Raw genomic sequence first — 19500 nt, 5'->3', positions numbered from 1 at the left:
GTAATTTCTACAAACCTCTGGCTGCAGACGGGCGTCAGAGCTAATCTGCTGCAGTCTTCCCAAGCAGCACAGAAAGCAGAACCAAAGCTAATTGTCAGTACAGTGGTTCACCACATCTGCAGTTATGTTTTAGCTGGCTCTGCTGATGTATGGTCTGTATTATTAGTTAGGTATTACATGTTATCTTGAGGTTGATTATTCATACATTTTAATTTGTGGTCATGATGAGTGGGCAACTTTGATGCCGCAGAATAGATGAATTTGCAGTTTGCCGGCTCCAGTGCTAAAATGTTCTTTCCATTCAGGTTTGGATCTCAGTATTGCAAAACCTGTTTTTTCCATCTCGGGCTTGGACTCCTTTGAGCAAACTAGTAGCCAGGTTAAGTGATTTGCAAGCCTAGAGTGAAGTCATGTGCAGAGACTGTGGGTAGCCAAAAAATGAGAAAAGAGAAGGGAATATGAAGTGCTCGATTTTCAGTGTGACAGCTGAGAAGGTGAACTATAGCGGCCCTGAAAGCCCAATGGACTTAGTGTAGGGCACAGTGAAGCCATAGGAGAAATCTTCCAGCTTACATTGCAAACTAGCAGATTTCTGAACAAATAGATTGTATTGCACACCACCGCCACTAGTTTAACAGGTTTTTATAAGATCATAATTACACAGTGGTGTTTTTCACATGGGAAACACAACAAAGAACCAGCATGACATGTGGATTTCTTGTTGAGTCCTAAGTGTGTCATTATTGTGTTTAAGAGGTTAGTGGCATGGGGCACAACTGTTATTAAGGTCAATGTTGATTTGTTCGGCAAATGTACCAATGCAGGAGAAGTAGAACCAGTTTTTCCCCCCACAGGTAAGGTTTTCTCTTTCAAGCCATAGCCCTGCCAGCTGAGGTTGATACAGCTACTAAAAACGGTTATGCAATGCAATGTGGGGTCTTCAAGCTGCTCAGTGTTGATTACAATATGTTTGACTTTGAGTTCACAACACTTTTTAAGTACTAAAAATTAAGTAATACATCTGCTCAAATTATAAAACATTTCAAAACAGTGTCTAATGACAAAGTCAAAAAACTACACAAACCCCCACTTCTTCCCTGTTTCTTCAGCTTTGATGTTCTTTCTGTGCTCACTAATGGCAACAAATTCAATTTGATCTTATCCAGTAATCTTCAAAATTAGCGTTATGTTGAACATGTATGAGCTAATGGGGAGTGCTTGTTTTCCAATCTGGGATTGATCAACATTCTGCTGTTTTCCTGCAGAGAGAGAAATAAAATGTGGATACAGGCAAGATGAAGATGAATGACACCTGCCTTTGAATGAGTGACTTCACGACATGAGTTTGATGACACATGTTGGTCCTTAATAACTTAAAATACCACCCAGTGTGTTTAATCACATGTTATCTTAACTCAGTGGTCAATGACACAGCCTTATTTACTCCACGAACTGGATGTCCTTCTCATGTGCCCGATGGCATGAGAAATGCTCACTGGCCCATGACCCTGGGTTTAAAAACAAATGTGGCCCTGTGTTTTCAAGGATCCAGGTCTCTTCTGTTTTTGTCCCACCTCTACCAGTCATGCTTGTTGTGGCCCCAGTGAGCTCCATGTGAGCAGTGGCAGGTGTAGCAATGTAGAGGCCAGTGCATCGACAGCTTAACTAGAAAGAAACTAGATGCATGGTGAATATTTGTCACTTTGTGTCGGAGACCACTCTACTGTATGCTGAAATCAACCATTATCCCTGCTCTGTGTAAGGGGCACCTGCCTTTGTAACATCGTTGCATAACAGGCAGCTGAGTACCTTAATGCATATATAAAGTCCTGTGTGGTGGCGTTAATCTGTGGTGAAAAACACATTTTAATAATTGAAAGTGTCCTGAAAAGCTTTGGGTTTAAATATTTTCACCTGCTAGCTATAATATATCTGTTTTTTATGAATACTCAAAAATAGTCAGAACCTAGTTGCTTTCCGTAGCAAAAAAATGGTTGCCACGGTTTCTTCTGAGGTTTTACATTCCTGGTGTTCAGACTCGGGATGGTCGTAAAAGTAAATGATTTGGGACATTGTTTCAGTTGGGTCAGCTTCAAGGTCAGTGTGGCCATCCTTATTTATCAAAACAAAAAGCCGTTGCAAGTTCTGGTCTGTGTGTAAAACAAATTAAATTGTTTTGCTATAATCATCCTTTGGTAATTATACTGTACGTAAATCATCTCTTCCCATCAGAATACTAGAATTACACAGTTCTTTGTAGGTGACTCCGTTCTTTATAATATTGTGCCATTTTAATATTCTATAGGTGGAGGCTTCAAATATGCCCAGTGAGCTTTCTGGCTCTTCCTGCACTGTGATATTATTTATCTCAGTTATGTTTTTGTGTTTTTTAAATTGTGCAATTTAAAAAAAAAGGTGAATACCTCACGCACATTCTTACAGTGTTGTTTTCTAGTATTTGTCTGCTTGTTGAGCTCTTAAAACTGTGCAGAATCAGCAATGTGAACACATACACAATACTGATTAGTGTGCAGTGCATTCATATAACACACATTAGTACATTGATCAATAATTCTTAACAACTTTGTACCACATAGCACTTTGGTGGAAACAGATGTAAAATTCCACTGAGCTCCATTTCCTTCCGACAATAGTGTGACTCAGTTTGTCCTTACATCATTGCATGAGGTAATACGGCAGCGATTTGTAAAATCAACCTTTTGTTTCTTCTCAACAGGGGATGTCCACAGCCACAGTGCCCAAAGAAGATTCCCACCCGAGGGAAGCCTTCAACTCCATGGGCCGGGCAGCGGGCAGGCTAATATCCCAGATGATGTCTTCAGATTAAACCTTGCCAAGGGAGTGTCCATGTCTCTTCCATCCTCACCTCTCCTGCCGCGACAGTCCTACATGATGCCCTTACGCCCGAGCAAGAGGTCCCCAGGTACTGGTTGTCCATATATTTGAGCGTTTCTATGGTTCCTGAGGTTGTAACTGTATTTCCAATAGTTAGAATACTCGCAGAACAAAATGCTTCTGTTGTGGACCACACACTACCATGAGTATTAACATAAACAAGCTATATTTGAACATTTGATGCTTTGATGCTCCAGGAATGACGATCCCTCAGCCTTAAAACATTGTTGCTGCAGCTTTTAACGTAAACCTCCTTCAAACATGTTAAACAATTCTGAGTAATTGTTACTCTTAAAAAAGTTATACAGAAGGCAAGTTGATAAAGTAAAACTATAGGTCGGTCGTTCTGGATCCCAGCACTTTGACTGTCAGACGGGTTGCAGTGGATTGCTCTTGTCACTCCACTCTTGTATTTGATCACCTTGTGTCGATGTAGAGGTTTCTACAACCGCACCGCGTGTTTACACTATACTGGCTGGTAATGGGCGTGTGTTTACACTGGATCCAATTGTCAGTCCTCTCTAGCTCCTTCTATCCACCATGTTGAGAACATACTTGTCAGCAGCTGTGGGGTGCTTCAAAGCAGGGGATACCTTTGTAGCTGAACTTGTCTCAACCTGAGTCTTTGTATTCTAGAGACTTTGCAAGGAGAGAAATCTTTTAAGTGGTCAATGCGGCCCCACTCACATGTGGCACTCATCTGTGGGCTATCTAGCCTTTGTTTAAAGTGGTTACAGCTTTGCTCTTTTTAGTGTAAAGATGAGTCGATGGGAAAGGGGGTAGTATGGTTTCATCCCTATGCAAACTTGTGTTTCCCAGGTTTTAACTTTGTTTTCAATTAGCTGCTCAAGTTGCTGTGTTTCAGTTCATTTTAATTTATGTTGAATTGCAATCATGCAATTTTCATCACATAATTGAAAACCTAATATTGGAAAAGCAGATATATCATTGCTTATGTATGCTTAATCCTAGGTTTATAAAAAAATAGATAAAACAAAGACAAATACAGTTTGTAATAGCCAAGTAGAGTTGTATTTGCTCAACCAGCCCCCACAAACATTAAAAAAGATCTATCCAACTACCTTAGGTGATACAGGATTTGTGATGACCATTTTAAATCCAAAGAGTTGATGAAATGCACATACAGGAATGGCAGGAAGGACAAGAGGTAGCGAGAGATGAAGAAATAGAAGAGACTAGGTTTGTGAAGGTGAAAAGGACTCTGGGGACGGGGGGATGGGGGACACTCATTAACGGCATAGTCCCACTGGGGGTGCTCTGAGGTATGGAAAAAGGGAGAAAAAAAATGGACCGACAAGATAGGATGTTATGGAGGACAACCAGGGAGAGTTTTGTAGGCTGTCCTCACAGGTAACTGTGAAAAGTGGTAGGGGGAGAGTTCACACCTCCAGTTAATAAACACATACTGAAGGAAATGTCTCAGCTCTGCGACGAAAACAACATGGGTCATAATGCTTCTCGCCGAGCCCCTGTACACTCAATTCAAGACTCATCTCCGTTGAAATGAGTGTTAAACAATTCATTGGCGTTATACAGATGTTCTGCTAAATCGTTCATTTTGATTCACCCTGGATATCTAGCGAGAAAGCTGGAATTATTGCAATCATTTCATCAGCATCATGCATACATTGCTACTGATATTTGCAAAAAGCTCATCAGGCAAAAGACAAAGTTTAAAAATATTGGTTATATCACACATCTATTTGTTCACCTTCCCATCAGTGATGTGAGGGGGAAGTGGTTTTGCTGATTCAAAGAGCATCTTGTGGTCTGGCTTTATTTCCTGACACATTGGATAATCTATCGCAGTTTGGAAGACTCAAACTTAGTGGTTGTTGGTTTTTTTCATGAAAACTTCACAGGGGACAACAGAAACATTGAGTTAATTAGGAGTGTGACGGATGCCTGAGCCACAAAATTCTGGTGGCGTTGAGTGCCACAGCTTTGATCAGCTAAGCCCAGAGCTTAACCATGAAACACTGCACCCTGACATGTGTTTAGCAGCACCTAGGCTTTATAGTCTTAATAGTTTACAGGCACCATGAAGGCCCAGGGAGGAATATTTACTGCAAGAATGTAGCCTGAAAGGACCCATCTTGCCGTCCAACCCAGTGCAGGTCAAAGATCAGGTATTGAACAACTTGAACCTCGATCTTAAGTGAGTAGAAAATAGCTGATGACACTTTTTCAAAGGTTTGAACCTCCCTGCGCGCCAGCTCTAACAGTCTCCTGGGTATCTACACAGTGACCTCCTCTGGTTGTTATATGTTACTGGGCCATTGAGGGTTTAAAAGCATCTGTTGTCTTCAAGGTTGCACTGCTTGTAAAGATGACGCTTTTGGCAGCTGTTGGAATGAGCACTTCATAAATGCTCCCCTCTCCATACATATACATACAAACAATATATAGAGCCAGACTGCATCCCTGAAGTTGGTGGACACAGAGGTGATTATGGTGCTGCCACTGTATGTACACTATGTTTGACCTTTCTTTGGTCACATGACAAATCTGTCAGCCCCATGCTTTGCCTCCCTGTCAGCTTGCAATCGATCATAAAACAGCAATTCATATAAAATTATTGCTGTCATGGGCAGTGTATCATTTTAATTAGTATATCTGGAATGAGGCCACAGGGGAAATTGTCTCTGGTATTAGCTTTTATTGTGTATATTGAAATAGTTGAGTGTATTTTTCTTTGATGGGAGCTTTGTTTTCGGAGGTTCAGAGGCTGATTCCTTTATCGATCAGCAGAGCAGGTCTGAAAATCACTATTCTGATATCATCTCCTTGCTCTTTAGTCGGTAACATTGCTGTCACACTGAGACCCATTGGGCCAAACTGAAACAAATTTATCTGCAGCTTCTGGCTTGTGTTCTTGTTTTTTTTTTATTAAGTACCTTTAACCATTTAGTAAAATGTGTTTTCTTTGAGAGTGGGGATTAAAGCTTTAGAAGGTATTAAGACAGCAGACCACATAAAACAACAATAATCTGGTGGAATTCCACTGTAGATTTGTGTGTTTTAACTAAGCTTCAGAGCATTTGTTAAAACCATGTATAAGTTCATGTCTAATTAAACTGACCTTGTCGAACGGAGATCTGTGAATAGGATTCAAAGTGATTTAATCCCTTATAACTGTAATCGATTTCTCCATAGCAATATTATCTTTAAAAGTTTCTCACCAAATCATTGTTAATATTTTTATTAACCTGTATGAGTACAATGCTCATCCACTATCATTCTTCATCTTCCTCTTCATTGCCAGATGAGTTCACATTATTTTGCAGCACCGTCATTAGGGCCGGAACGGTCTTCAAAGCCCGTTGTAGCCTCTTTGAGGTGAGCTCTCCTGAAGTCAACTCTGGGATATTGACAGTAAGCACACAGCCCAGAGGGAATATTGATGCCTTTTTGAGAGCCGAGCTGCAAAAGACCTTGTGATGCTGCAAGAACCCTTTGAAAGGTTCCTCTGATGAGCACCCGGTGAAAAGTTATATCCAGTTCTTCACTTCACCGCACTTCGCTACACTCCAGCTTTGGCTGCTTATCACATGCAATCCCCTTTTTCATCTGCAGTGGAATCCCAAATCACCTCCTGCCTAAGAGACCAACATGGCTTCTTCAGTCAGCCCATAGAATCAGTACGCTCATCTGACGTGGTGGTGTATGATAACTAGACTGTAAAGTGTGAATGGTAATTGTTGTTATCTTTGAAAAATGTATGACCAATGTGCACGGTGGAGATTTAATACATAATTCATACCAGCGTGTGAAACAGCATGTGTGAGATTAGTCATGACTGTGTAGTCTTTGAAAAAGATTACTAGTTTCTCTTTGTTGTACAGCGCATACATGGCAATAACCCGAAGAGTATGATGGCATTATGTCAGGCTGTGAATAGGAAATTAATAAAAAATGTGCACTTGCATTTAGGTCAACAAAGCATCATTTCTTTAACAGTTTCTTAGCCGCTTTGCAACCACAATGTTGAAAAGATTAAAAGCTTGGTTCAGCTTTTAACTAGAATAAGTATATTTCACGCTCTCCATAAATAAGACTGCAACTGAGTTTGATATGCAGCACTTAAAATGACATTGTCATCTAATATATTATTTTTCACTGTTGAGTTGAAGAATGACATTTTGGAGCATAAAGAGGGCTGTTGTGAGACGGCTGCCATTCCCTTTGCTGCACAAAGAGTGCACACTCTCTTCTTGAAAAGTTGAAATGTGAAGAAGTCAGAGTCCATCGTGAAGAATGCTGGGAAATCTCCTTGATCACTTCCTATAACCATGAACAATCCTCTCTTTCATTGGCGTTGACTGGACATTGTAAGTTCTTGGTCATAGGTATTCCACTGTTTGGTATGTGCGTGCATGTGCCTGCTGAGTGATGGCGTGCTGGTCGTGGATTCCTGAATCTCACAGTGAATACCGGTGAGTAAAGAGTCCTCTGCAGTCACTGCTGGCCTGGCTGCTTTACCCGAGGGAGACGCTGTTCTCTCTGTTTTTCTTCCTGTAGCCCATCTACTCGCATTCCTTTTGTTTGCTTGCTTTTCTTCATGTGTATTTAACATGTGTATTTACAAGGACACATGTTTACTGTACACTGAAGGTGAGCAGCTAATCATTTTATAGCTAAATTATCACTCGTGGAAACATTTCTGTAAGCTGAAATCATACTTTTGATAGACTGATTATGTGAACCTTATATGCCGTCTTTTTAAGATTATCACATACAGTACATATTCAGTCAGCATATTTTACAACAGAATAGCAAACATCACAACATATTGAGTCAGCATATTTTAAAACAGTTGAGCAAACATCATAACTATAAATAAAAACACAACTGCAGAAAAATACATCACGTCACATTTGTTAAGAAAATAAGGTTTAAAAATAATAACAGCTTGCTCTAATAGGAACCTTATTCTGTTTAGGTGTTCAACCCCCAATCTACTCCTAACCATTTCAGTCTCTTTCTTTGTCTCAACATACCTTTTAATCAGTCGTGTCGCTTCCCATAATTAATGTGCATGTGAATAGATTAGCATTCTGAATTTTGCTTCCGAACTCTGATGAAAGTAAGAACACGTCTCATGTCTGCCTCTCTCTCTGTGTCCTTCAAGGGTCATCTGACACTTCCATCTCCTCGACCTTTTCATGCCTGTTATAAACTGCAATTGCTTATTCGTCAGCGCTTCCATCTCGAAGGGCAGAGCGGTTACGGCCCCCTGTTAAATCTTGAGATTAGATTTTGAATGGAAAAACAAAACCTGCGTGCTTTGTCTTCCATGAGCTGATGCTCGGACATCAACATCTCTCTTCCCTGTATCATCAGCCCTCCGATGTGGTCTAAAATGACCCTTGATAGCCAGCAACATGTTTGTTGTATCATGTGTTCCTCTTGGCACTTTGTGTAAACCAAATCTGAATTTAAGCATATGGTTTCAATTACTCAAACCATGCGCCCTGTTTTTAGATGAAATACACTCAACGAAATATATTTGTCTGTGTGCTTTTGGTCCACGATATTTACCTGAACTAAGTGTGTCTCACACACAGCCCTCTGTGTCTCTGTTGTTCCTCTCTAATTGGAGCCGTGTGACTCCTGTGTAATAGGTTGTGCCTGACCATCCACAGATGAATGGAGGGTTTCAGGACAGACTCTTTGTCTGCTAAATAACAGGCTGCACTTGGATTGCTTGTGTAGATGCTTCACTGGATCAGACTTAGACCTCATCTCTGTACTAGGGCTGGGCTGTATGGGGAACATCTAATATCAATATTGATATTAAAACATTTACCCAATGAGATTTTTGATAAATGACCATTGATAATGTGAATATAATGACTAATTGTAAAAGGCATTGTAATAGAACAGCTATTTATTTATTTACATATTGCCCAGCCCCACTATGTACACAAACCCCACGTGTGGGAAACCTAATCTTAAGATCATAGTGTTTTTAAACGACACCAACTATCACCCATTAAAACTATTTTTTACCACATAGTACGACCACTGAATTTCTGCTCCTCTGACATTTTACTTTGGGCTTTTACATTGAGCTCTTTTACTGGCTTTATATCGTGACATCCGCTAACAAGCAAGAAGAGAGAGGGCATCAAAAGCACCATTCCCCACTATGCATTTCAAATTGCATATCCATAGATGGCACTGTGCATCAAGATTACTTTGACTGTCATGCTTGGTTTGTGGCAATGACACTTCCAGATCATTTCCCCCTCCCCTCGCCCCCCCTCACCTCCACTGTTAGTATCTGTGGTCAAGAGCGAAGCCGCAGTTAAAAAAATTGTTCCATCTAACTCAGAGGATTTTTTTACTGGAGGTGGGAGGGACTGGTTATCAAATGTGGTAATAGGAAATGGTTATCGCTGCTCTTCCATGTAATCTTTATGTTATGAATGGGGTTATATATGCAGTCATCTGGAAAAGGAGGCGGTTTGGATCGGGTTACAGTAGGTCAAGGTTGGAGTAGAATGGAGGAGTCGTTTAAGGGGAGGCATGCTGTTGCTATTCTCCATGAATTTATGGATCTATATTGTACAGTCAACTAATGTTAGATTGTTTCCTGCAGTCAAACCTTTGCTTTTATGTCTGGACTCTGGAACAATTTTTTTTTTTTCACCATAAATTATGGGATAGAAGTAGAGTACTTGTCCAGAGCCAGTTGCTCGGGAGATGTTTGTTTCAGGTCTAGTGTCTTTGCTGAATCTCATGCATGTACAAATAATTATAATGTTATTCTTAATAAAGATTAGTCGATAAAAAAAGAACCTCATGTTTTGTCTATTTAGGGCAAATTAAAAGCATTTTTTTGCAGAATATGCATTAGACAACATGGGCAAATCATTTTGTATGCACAGAGATGGAAATGTTGTAAAAGGAGCTGTGTCTCTAGTGGGGGGTGTATGTCAGTGGTTTGTGTTAAAGTTCGGCACAATGAGCAAGCATTCTGTTTGGAGCTGTGGGATTTTCTGATTCTGTCCTGGTGAGAGCAACCGAGCAGCCAGCTAACCTCGACTTTCCACCAAAGACAAAGACGGTCCTCAGAGGACTGTACTGCTTTCCCTGATGCAACATCTGACGTACAGCAGGACCTATGAACCTGAATCCATCCTTATGTATCTTTGCAGCAATAACAGGGTATACTTTCAAGGGACTGCTCACAGATCAAAAAGCAGAACAACTCTTTGTCTGTTTTGCCGATCCCCAACAGTGCATGTGTGTTTAAATACTCATCTTTAAAGTTCACTAAGAGGCTAATTGTTGTGGTTTCCTGCTGTATTTTACATTCCCAGAGCTGGCTAGCAGTGTTTTACTGCAAGTCTCCAGCCATGCAGACAATATTCTGGGTTGTTAGACAGACCAGAGCTGCTATCAGCGCAAGGAGCTGTCTGAAAGTGTGTGTGTTGGTGTGTGCGTATGTGAATGAGTGTATGTGCGTGTAGCCAAGCCTGTCCAACTAAGACACCACCACCTCTCATCTCTCTTCCCTTCTGGAACACATTAATCCAGCGAGAACTCTCTCTCTCTCCCTCTTTTTCTTTCACTCTCTCCTTCTTTGCTTTTATTTCTCTCTCTCTCTTTCTCTCTCTCTCTCTCTCTCTCTCTCTCTCTCTCTCTCTCTCTCTCTCTCTCTCTCTCTTTGTATCTCCGGTCTGTGCTAGCAGGTCCAATCAGGAAGCCCAAATATGTGGAGAGTCCTCGTGTTCCCTCTGATGCCATCGTTTCAGCACTGAGGAACGTGGCCGATAACAAGGAGTCCTCACATAATGGTGAGTTCACATCATGGCTTTTCGGTCATTTGTGTGTGTGTATACGTCTGTTTGTGTTTTTGGAGGCATTGGAAACTTGAGCTGGCTTAAGAAGGAGAAATGTACATGTGGTTGGTTGGAATTCACAACTTTGCCCTAAAACTGTGATCTTCATAGCTGTGTGTTTTGTATTATATTTGAATATCCTTGTTGTGTCCATGGGGTCAGGGACAGGTCTCTGTAATTTAAGGTTTCCTGCACGAGTGGTCCATTTAAGTACCAGTGCGTTTGAGCAGTGCTCCTTCATGTAGCCTCTTATACAAACACACAATAGTGCCGTGTTTATTTTAACATGGTTGTTTAGATTACAGAGGAGTCAGTTTTCTTCTATGGGGACACATTGTCTGACCGGAGCACTGCATTTCTTTTTACATGGGAATGTAATGAGGACAAGACCGTACATTTCTCAGTAACGGCACCTGCTGTGTGTGTATGTATATATATATATATATATTATATATGTGTGTTTTTGTGTTTGCACGTTTCTGCGAGGTGAGCCTTAAGTGTTATTCTGTCCTTTATTGGGCGCTGTTTGAGTATTTAGGGTAATATTCCCCAAAGTGCTGTCCTTTGGTTTCCAGCAGAGTAGGCTCAAGTTCCTCTCATTGGCTTAAGCAGAGTGATGGGATGCGTTATCTTTAGCATAGGGCAACACAGAAAGTGGTGCCCTCTTATTGTACATGGCTCACGTATGCAGACAGTAGTAGCCCAGCACAGACCAGCCACTGTTGACTGTTACATACCAAGGCACAAGGGTGTGTCTGACATTCAGCTGGCACAGAGCAGTGTTTCGGCTCAGAGCGGGCGACCGGCAGATAGCAGACGCCAGATAAATGTTATCTCATGACAGCTGGTGCTCTGGCACTGGTAGTCGGCTAATGTTTGGAGAAGTTTTGAAAGACCTGGTTTGGAATTTGTTATAGAAATTCATGCGGAGAATCTATGTAGTTGAGTTTGTGATGTTTCAATGATTTTGAGTTTACCTACTGCAGGTTACACAAGCAACACCCCTCTCCCCCATCTCACCTCTGGAGACCCCTTGAAGCACATGTACATACAATACACATTCACATGCTGGTCTTAAGCTTTCTCTCCTCCCTCTTGCTTCCCAGTAACACAGAGAAAAGAAAATTAATGTTCAAGGTGTGTGTACGTTATGTTAAAATTGACTGACTAAGCCCTCCGTAGAATTTAGAAAAGCAGAAAATGAAGCGAACCATCAAACAGCTTCAGTCTCAATCAAGAAGAATGCACAAAGAATTTGCTGAGGTTATGCAATTTTATTTTGCATTTCTGGTCTACTCCTGATGATAGAGATAGCTGTTGCAGATCAGGTAAATGTATGGCACACTTGTTATTGCTGCCAGTCATTTATTCAATGAATGTAAGTAGCTAAACCAGGAGAAATATCGTCTTCTTCCTAAATCTATTGCTATCAGGTAAAAGAAGTAACAGCATTGAGCCAACTTCCTCAACTATTATGTACAATTATGTGCTGTGTAAATTCTAGACTAATGATGGCTGATTGTGGTAGCCCAGCTGTTGTAGGATGAGGCCCCATGAACCGCTGAAAGGCTTCTCAACAGAGCTACACATGCTATTCCTCTCAAGTGGGTACAATCCTAAATATAGGAATTGCATTTTATATGAAGTTACACCATGTAGCTGGATCTAGTGTCTGAGTTTGCCTTTGGCCTGTTACTGTGCATCACTTGCATGTGACAAGGACGTTTCTAGTGTTCTTTTGTCATTAAAGAGAGCATCTCTCAGCCTGTGTAGTCTACCACTTCAGAGATTGGTAAACAATGCTATCTTTTTTGCTAACTTCTGAGAACGCCGGATAAGATGGTTGTTTGACATTGGAGCTTTTATAACAAGGTTAGCGTCAGCATGGAAGGTTGATACAGTGCTGGAAGAATCTGATCTGGGGAATGAATCCGTTGGAAGTTTAGCAGCACCAGCACAGTGTGACATTTAGGTCCCAAATAAAGTCAGTTCTTAGGAGTTGTAAAGGAGCTTTTGTTTGGTCTTGTGCTGAAGGATGCAACTCTTGAATGCATACAAACAGTAGAGTCTGACATAGCTCTTTGAGGAAGGATAGAGTTTCCTGTGCATGTGTGAATGCAATGTGTGTTTCAGTTGCGTGTCCGCAAGTACATTTATGTTGGTTTATGTATGTGTGTATAAGTGCGTGATTGCATTTGCAACAGGCGGTCAACAGTCACCTGTCACCAAAAATTGTTTCAGCTGTGGTCTCAGAGCTCTGGCCCTGTCAATCAAGCCCGTACCTCAGGTCCCGTCCTCTCCCACAACTACGCCTCATAAAACAGCTGACTGTGGCATTGCTTTTACTTCCCTATTGTATGTGCAGTTCTCATAGTAATCTGACCATTCATTTTGGATTTCCTGTATAATCACACTTTTGGGAGACTGTCATTCCTTTTGCTATTCATATATTGTTACCGTTATATTGGGAGATAACAGTAACAACATTTAAATGTGTCATTGTAGCCATCTTTAGCTGTCAAATGTTTCATTTTGACACAATTTATAGCTAATTTATGGCCGGCCATGGCAGATTACAGAATTTGCAAACAAAATCACACATCTGTCACCATGTTGACAGCTGCTGAGAGGCAATAGAAGTGCTCCCAATCTTGTATTTAGCACCTTTAACCGATTCAGATAAGTGTATGTGGCTTTGCGTGTATTGGCTAAATAGAGTTTGATATTTTTTATTTATTTATGATATGTAAAACATCTCATCAAAGAGAAGTCATGATGCAATGTTTCACAGCTAAGGTCCTGGTCTGCATTCATAAGATGATGCAGATAGTGTGAGATTGTTCTTGTTGTCTTGGTATGATACTGAATTTGAAAGAGGAGATGTGAGGAAATCTGTTCTTATATAATAAGAATTAATGCGGTGCACCAGTTAAGCATAGAACATTTTTACAAACTGGCTTTATTTTGTACCATTTCTAAAGATTCAAGCCCAATTGTATAATCAAGACCCATTGTTACCATTTTCGAGAACTTAGGATAATATTTCGGCAAGCAGTGACGAGGTGGCAGCAGAGATGAATGGGCTGTGATTTTTGCCCGTAACAGTGAGTCATATTCGTTTCAGGTTCATTGCTCATTTCCTTTTTTAATCCGCTGCTCGAGGCTGACTTTGTTAGTTGTTTGTCGTTTTCTTTATTTAATGATGAAGCTTCATTAATCTGTATTTCTCATCTCTTGAGGATTCTGACACCACAGCCGCTATGCCCCGCAGGGGGGAATCACTTAATGAAGACGCTTTAGCTCTGCTGGTCAAATGGTTAATGAAATGCCATCTGTATCTTCTGTTAGAGCCACAATAATAACAGCTAGCATCAAGCTGAGATACTTTATTATTAACAGTCTAACTTCAGTTTGCTGTAAGGTCTCATTGGACACTCCATATGTGCTTGCAGCAAAGGACATTTATGGTTCTAACAGTGGAAATAGCAATAAGCGTACTTCAGGGGGGCACGTCACCTCGTACCTCTGAGCTCAATTGGGGAAGCAGGATATATGTTCTCATTGAGGGTTCATTAAACAGGCTCCACAGTTGGGGTAATGAAACTCCAGCTGCTAATGAGCACCGGCTGGATTGTATTCTCGGCAGGGGGCGAGCCAAACAGGTCTGTGGAGCCGGTTCGTTCACGTTGTTCCCCTGCTGTATCCTTCTTCTGCTCCTCCTCCTTCCATCTTCATTCTTCTTCCCTTGCAACACACGGCTGCTATTTCACACCTGCTTATAAACTTCCTCCGGCAGCAGATAATGATGTTGTTTTCTTTTGCCTCCATTTGCTGTACATTTACTAGAATAACAAAAAGTGGTTCCAGCTACATCCTTGTTTTTTTTCCCCATATCTCCTGAGTGGTCCTCTAAGATATAGAAGACTAATCAGACACTAGCTCGTTTTCATTGTGTAGTCATTTAACTTTATAAGTGCGTTCCGTCCTCATCAACTGCCATAGTTTTGTCATGTCCACCACAGAATCATACATTTCCATCATGAAGTCTTAAATTGATTCATACATTTGTGCTAAGTAACTTACAAGTTTTGATTGATTCATTAAGTATTGTGAAGTCGTTTGGAATGGGACCAAATAGAAACTGGGTTGAGGAAGGTATGAGTAGTTAATGAGAAACATTAAAACACTGCTGCTGATTCATTACACATTGTCTCTGGATGGTATTTTATCTACTACAGAATGACAGGAGGTGGGCCATCATAGACAACACGCAACCAAGCCCATTTTCCTTCTCATCAAATCATTTACATTGAGGCAGTCTACAGCCGTGGTAGAAAGCATACCGATAGCTCAACTGAGCTTTTATGGTTTGACTCTCCAAACGGCTTTTTAGTTTATTCTTCGTACACACAGGCTTCTAATTAGGACTGTACTGTATTTCTATGAATTGGTTGTCATCCATCTGGTTAGCCAAAGAGTTTTCAGTTCTGCCTTTACAACACGCAGAACTTCTGCAGATTTCATGAAGTGATACGAATAATGGGTAGGTTACAATTGTCACAAACTACATTTCCTCGTGCATAAGAAATGATAATTGAATGTGAATTTGCGTATACGTGGTTGTCTTACTGTGGGATGACTGCAACATATGTGTTGTAATCCAGTGACCCTGAACAGAATCTTTTTGATGTCCTTACTAGTAACACATTGGTGTCTTCCTAGCTAATATAACTAATCTGTCTTCTAGCCTCCGAGGCATACTATACTAATTGGGATCTACGGTTCCAGTGACACATTATTAAACAATGAAAAATCTGAATTCTGTCTATGTTCTGACTGGGACAGCTTCAGTTAAAAAATAAACTCCCTACTGGACATGACGACACAACATGATATAAGACTAATCTTTTATGTTTTAGTACAGTAATTTGTAAGTTAGTTATATTCCTACAGTATGCCGCTATAGCTTGATCTCTATGAGAGAGAAAAGAGCATGCACACTTCTATGTGGACCGAACATAGATAGGGTTCGGTCCCAGTATAAGTGTGTGTGGATACATGTGTGTGACTAACCTGCTGTGCCCCAGGTATAAGAGCCAATGAGCATTAACATGAAACCAGAGCAGATCTAATGTCTGGACACAGTGAGGGAAGGCAGCAGGTGTGCTTATATTAAGCACACTGTCAGGTTATCTTGAGAGACAGGTAGACCTCCTACAGTCCGAAGGGCTCCACTGCTGGTAGCAAGAAACCATAGCATCCCTTTTTTATGCTTTCCTGTTCAGAAATACTTGACAGCTTGAGAACCTGATGAAGTCTTTGGACTATGTTGTCAGTTTCTTTTCTTATTTGAATTAGTTTGGAAAATTCCTTTGCAGGATGTATGCTACAGTTATCATTTAAACATGAAATACAACAATATGATTTCTATGTTTCATTATGTGTCTCAAATTTAAGAAACAGTTATGAACAAGGAACTAGAGCTTCAATTTATATTGTGTGTCGTTTTCTTATTTCTGCCACGTTGGATTTAATTCTACAAACAAACTGTCAACATGCCCACAGACCCTTAACTTTCAAAGTGACACTCTACTTCTTTGTGTTGTCATTTTGGACCAGAAAATCACTGTCGCTTCTTGAGGCACAAGTGTTATAAGGATGTGCCCGGGCTACTTGTTTAGCATGCTCATTTCAGGAGATCTCCTGCAACACAATACATTGATTTTTATTTTGACATAATGTCAACACTGTAACCAACATGTAAGTTACATTTTTTATGTTTTAAAACTAAAGTTCTGGCCAGATCTTACATATTGCACCTTTTTAAAAGTACATGTCATTTTATAATATTGTGGTATTTGACTTCTTCTTCTTTATTGGAAGAGACACACAGTACTGCAACACTTACATGGCCTTGAGCCTACTGAACGTGAGAGATATAGTACTTCATATTCACGTCAAGCACAGTTTCACTGCATGTTATAGTTATTACTAACCATTTTCAATTCCTTGGGGAGATAATGACTTGTAAAGCTAACTGGTAAACAGCACATACAGTATGTTGTCATCACGGAAAATGACGGTGGGACAAGACGAATAACAACAATTTAATTCAGTTTTATTCCAATTCAAGAGGCGTTTACAATCTGAATAACACACCACATCATGTGTCCTCTGTAGGGATTTCTTTTATATCTGCAATGTCACGTTAAAGGCAATGGCTACTCGATAGAGCTTTAGATGCAATCAGATCAACATAGGAGCAGTGGTGGAATAGAGCCTGTGACTGAAAGTTACGCCGATTTGATCCACAACCACGTTGGACACATCTGGAAGGAAAGCGAAAGAACCGCATGGGTCCCTCCCTCAGTACAACAGCTGAGGGGCTCTCGAGTGAGACGCTTAACCAACAACAGATAAGACCGAGGTTGTTTGGAGAAGCTTCTAGTAGTAGAAATAATGATAAAACAATAATTACATACACCAGTATTTACTTTACATGAGCTCATTTTTTATTATGGTTTCATGGTATTTGGATGTCATTGTTGCCAGCAGTCAGTAAACTTGTTACAAGTGATGAATAGGCTATCGTCATTCATAAGAGAAATTGGTCCCAGTGTTAACCATTTAACTGTACTAGACAATTGCTCTGTTGTGTTTTGAAGAACGTGCAATGAACATACAAGCACTCAATCAATTTGTATTACAGATACACGGTATTACATTATGTATGAGCTACAGGTTTCAAATATATTGCACTTACTTTTCTGAACATCAAGTAAAGGGGGGCACACATTTTTTTCTAGTCTTCACGAATGCATTATGTTTGCGCTTTTCAGCCACGCCATGCTTTTGACAAACTCTCGCAAATAAAAAAAACAGCCTGCCATTGTGTGCTAATGTAGAGTAGCCATAAATGTGTGGTGTGTATGGTGCCCTATTTAACAACCGGGGCCCAGCTGTTCCCATTATCTGTATCCTTCTACTAAATGCTGATTTAGATTAGATTAGCTCATGAGTTCTTAAACCTTAATGATAGAAAATCCCAAAAAGATGTCAGTAAGGAAATGCCTGAGAACCACAGCATTGAAAGCTTACTTTCAAAAACATTGTCAAAACCAGTAAATACATTTCTGAATCAATTATTTTTACAGGCTCCTACTTATTTATATTTGTGCATGTTGTGGTTTGTGAGACATGGCAGTTTAATTATTAAAGTACTCTGTGAAGATTCAACAGGGTGTGTTCTATAACCCAGTGACCCTGAATCTATAAAATAGTCGTTGTCGGCAGCATCCAGGCCTCAATATTGTCTTTGCACCAGTAGTCTTAAAAGGCTCATCTCAAGCATGTACATGAGCAGGGTGACAGTCCCTATAAAGAACCGATTTTCAATTTATGGTCTTTTTTTACCGCACAGACTTTTCAATGGAGAAAAGGTGATGCAAGTACAGCATCCAGTTTGTTTTAGGTTAGCAACCAGTGCCACATAGAAAACAGCTTTAGGCCTATTTAATTACTGCTATGCTTTCTTTTAGACCTGTACCGATTTTCAGTTTCTGGGTTTAAAGCAATTGGTGTTCTGAGAAGTGGTGCAATGCGAAACATATACTGACATCAAAATCAGGCAACCCGGTGAGCAGATATGATAAATATGCAGAGGCTCAGATTCGAGATATGTGCTTGTCTGATATTACTTACAAAACAAGAATCTTGTCTACACATTTTTCTAGTATAGAGAAGCTAGTGTATAGATGCCCTTGAGGAATTGCTGGCATGGTTCTTCCTTTCTTTAAAAATGTGCTCTTGTGATTATAGCATACCAGCTGTTTGCATTTTAATTATGACCAGCATAAGTTTTCAAGGAAAGTCGAGAACCATTGGTGTTCTTAAATTAGTGGTAAATTACTTCTCACCATTTCGCTCTCTTCTTGATTAGACATGCTTTTTATTTCCATGTACAAACAAAGTAATCCACTAATAAGACCGCTAGTCCAGATGTTCAATTAAAATAAATTACATTTATTTTGTCCAAAATCACAAATCACAAATTTGTCTCTGCAATCTGTACACATACGACATCCTTTGTTCCGGGACCTCACGGGAAGAACTCCCCCAAAAAAACTTTTACCTGGGAGAACAAAAAGATGGGACATTAATTCATACAGAAGAAGATAGAGAAGAGTGGCAGGAGGATGTTAGAATGGAACAAAGATTCACCCAAGTGTAAATGGATCTTGAGAATAAAAGCTCATGTTGGAAAGCAGCTGTTGTTGCTACAGGAAAGCAGAAAGATTTGATTTGTGTTGTGAATTATGTAACAAATATGCTTGAACATATGGTTTCCTAGTGAAATCATTGCACTAAATCAGGCCCACTTATATTTAAGATGAGAAATATGAACTTTATTTTTCCCTTTTGGGAATACATATCTGTAATATTGCCCTCCCTGCTGGCACTGGTGGCTGGTTTGACATTGCATAATGTCCCTACCAGACTGTTGTCCTGGAACCTCACTTCATTATTGTACCAATATAACTTTCTCTGTCCAGTGGCAACACCAACAGCAATCAATACTCAGGTGAACTCCCGATGGACAAGTGGCAAGAGCAATAAGACAGTGGAGGGACAGATTTCCTTCTGTATGGCGTTATATGTGCATTATTTAGAAGGGCCCTCTGGTGTATTACGTTACTCCTTCACAGCCCACAGT

At 40.3% G+C, this 19500-nt stretch overlaps 1 protein-coding gene across 1 annotated transcript in view; it reads left to right on the top strand.

Moving 5' to 3' along the window:
* LOC117750959 (protein TANC1-like) overlaps positions 1-19500 on the top strand; it is an 83940-nt gene that overhangs the window by 25577 nt on the left and 38863 nt on the right. Inside the window, exons 3-4 of the mRNA XM_034562434.1 lie at positions 2738-2944; positions 10638-10742. Of these exons, the coding sequence (XP_034418325.1) occupies positions 2738-2944; positions 10638-10742 (312 nt within the window). The remainder of the gene's footprint in view (positions 1-2737; positions 2945-10637; positions 10743-19500) is intronic.

This window comes from Cyclopterus lumpus, chromosome 21 (genome assembly GCF_009769545.1).
Source record: "Cyclopterus lumpus isolate fCycLum1 chromosome 21, fCycLum1.pri, whole genome shotgun sequence".
Taxonomy (NCBI): domain Eukaryota; kingdom Metazoa; phylum Chordata; class Actinopteri; order Perciformes; family Cyclopteridae; genus Cyclopterus; species Cyclopterus lumpus.
This window is presented reverse-complemented; position numbering and strand designations above follow the sequence as displayed.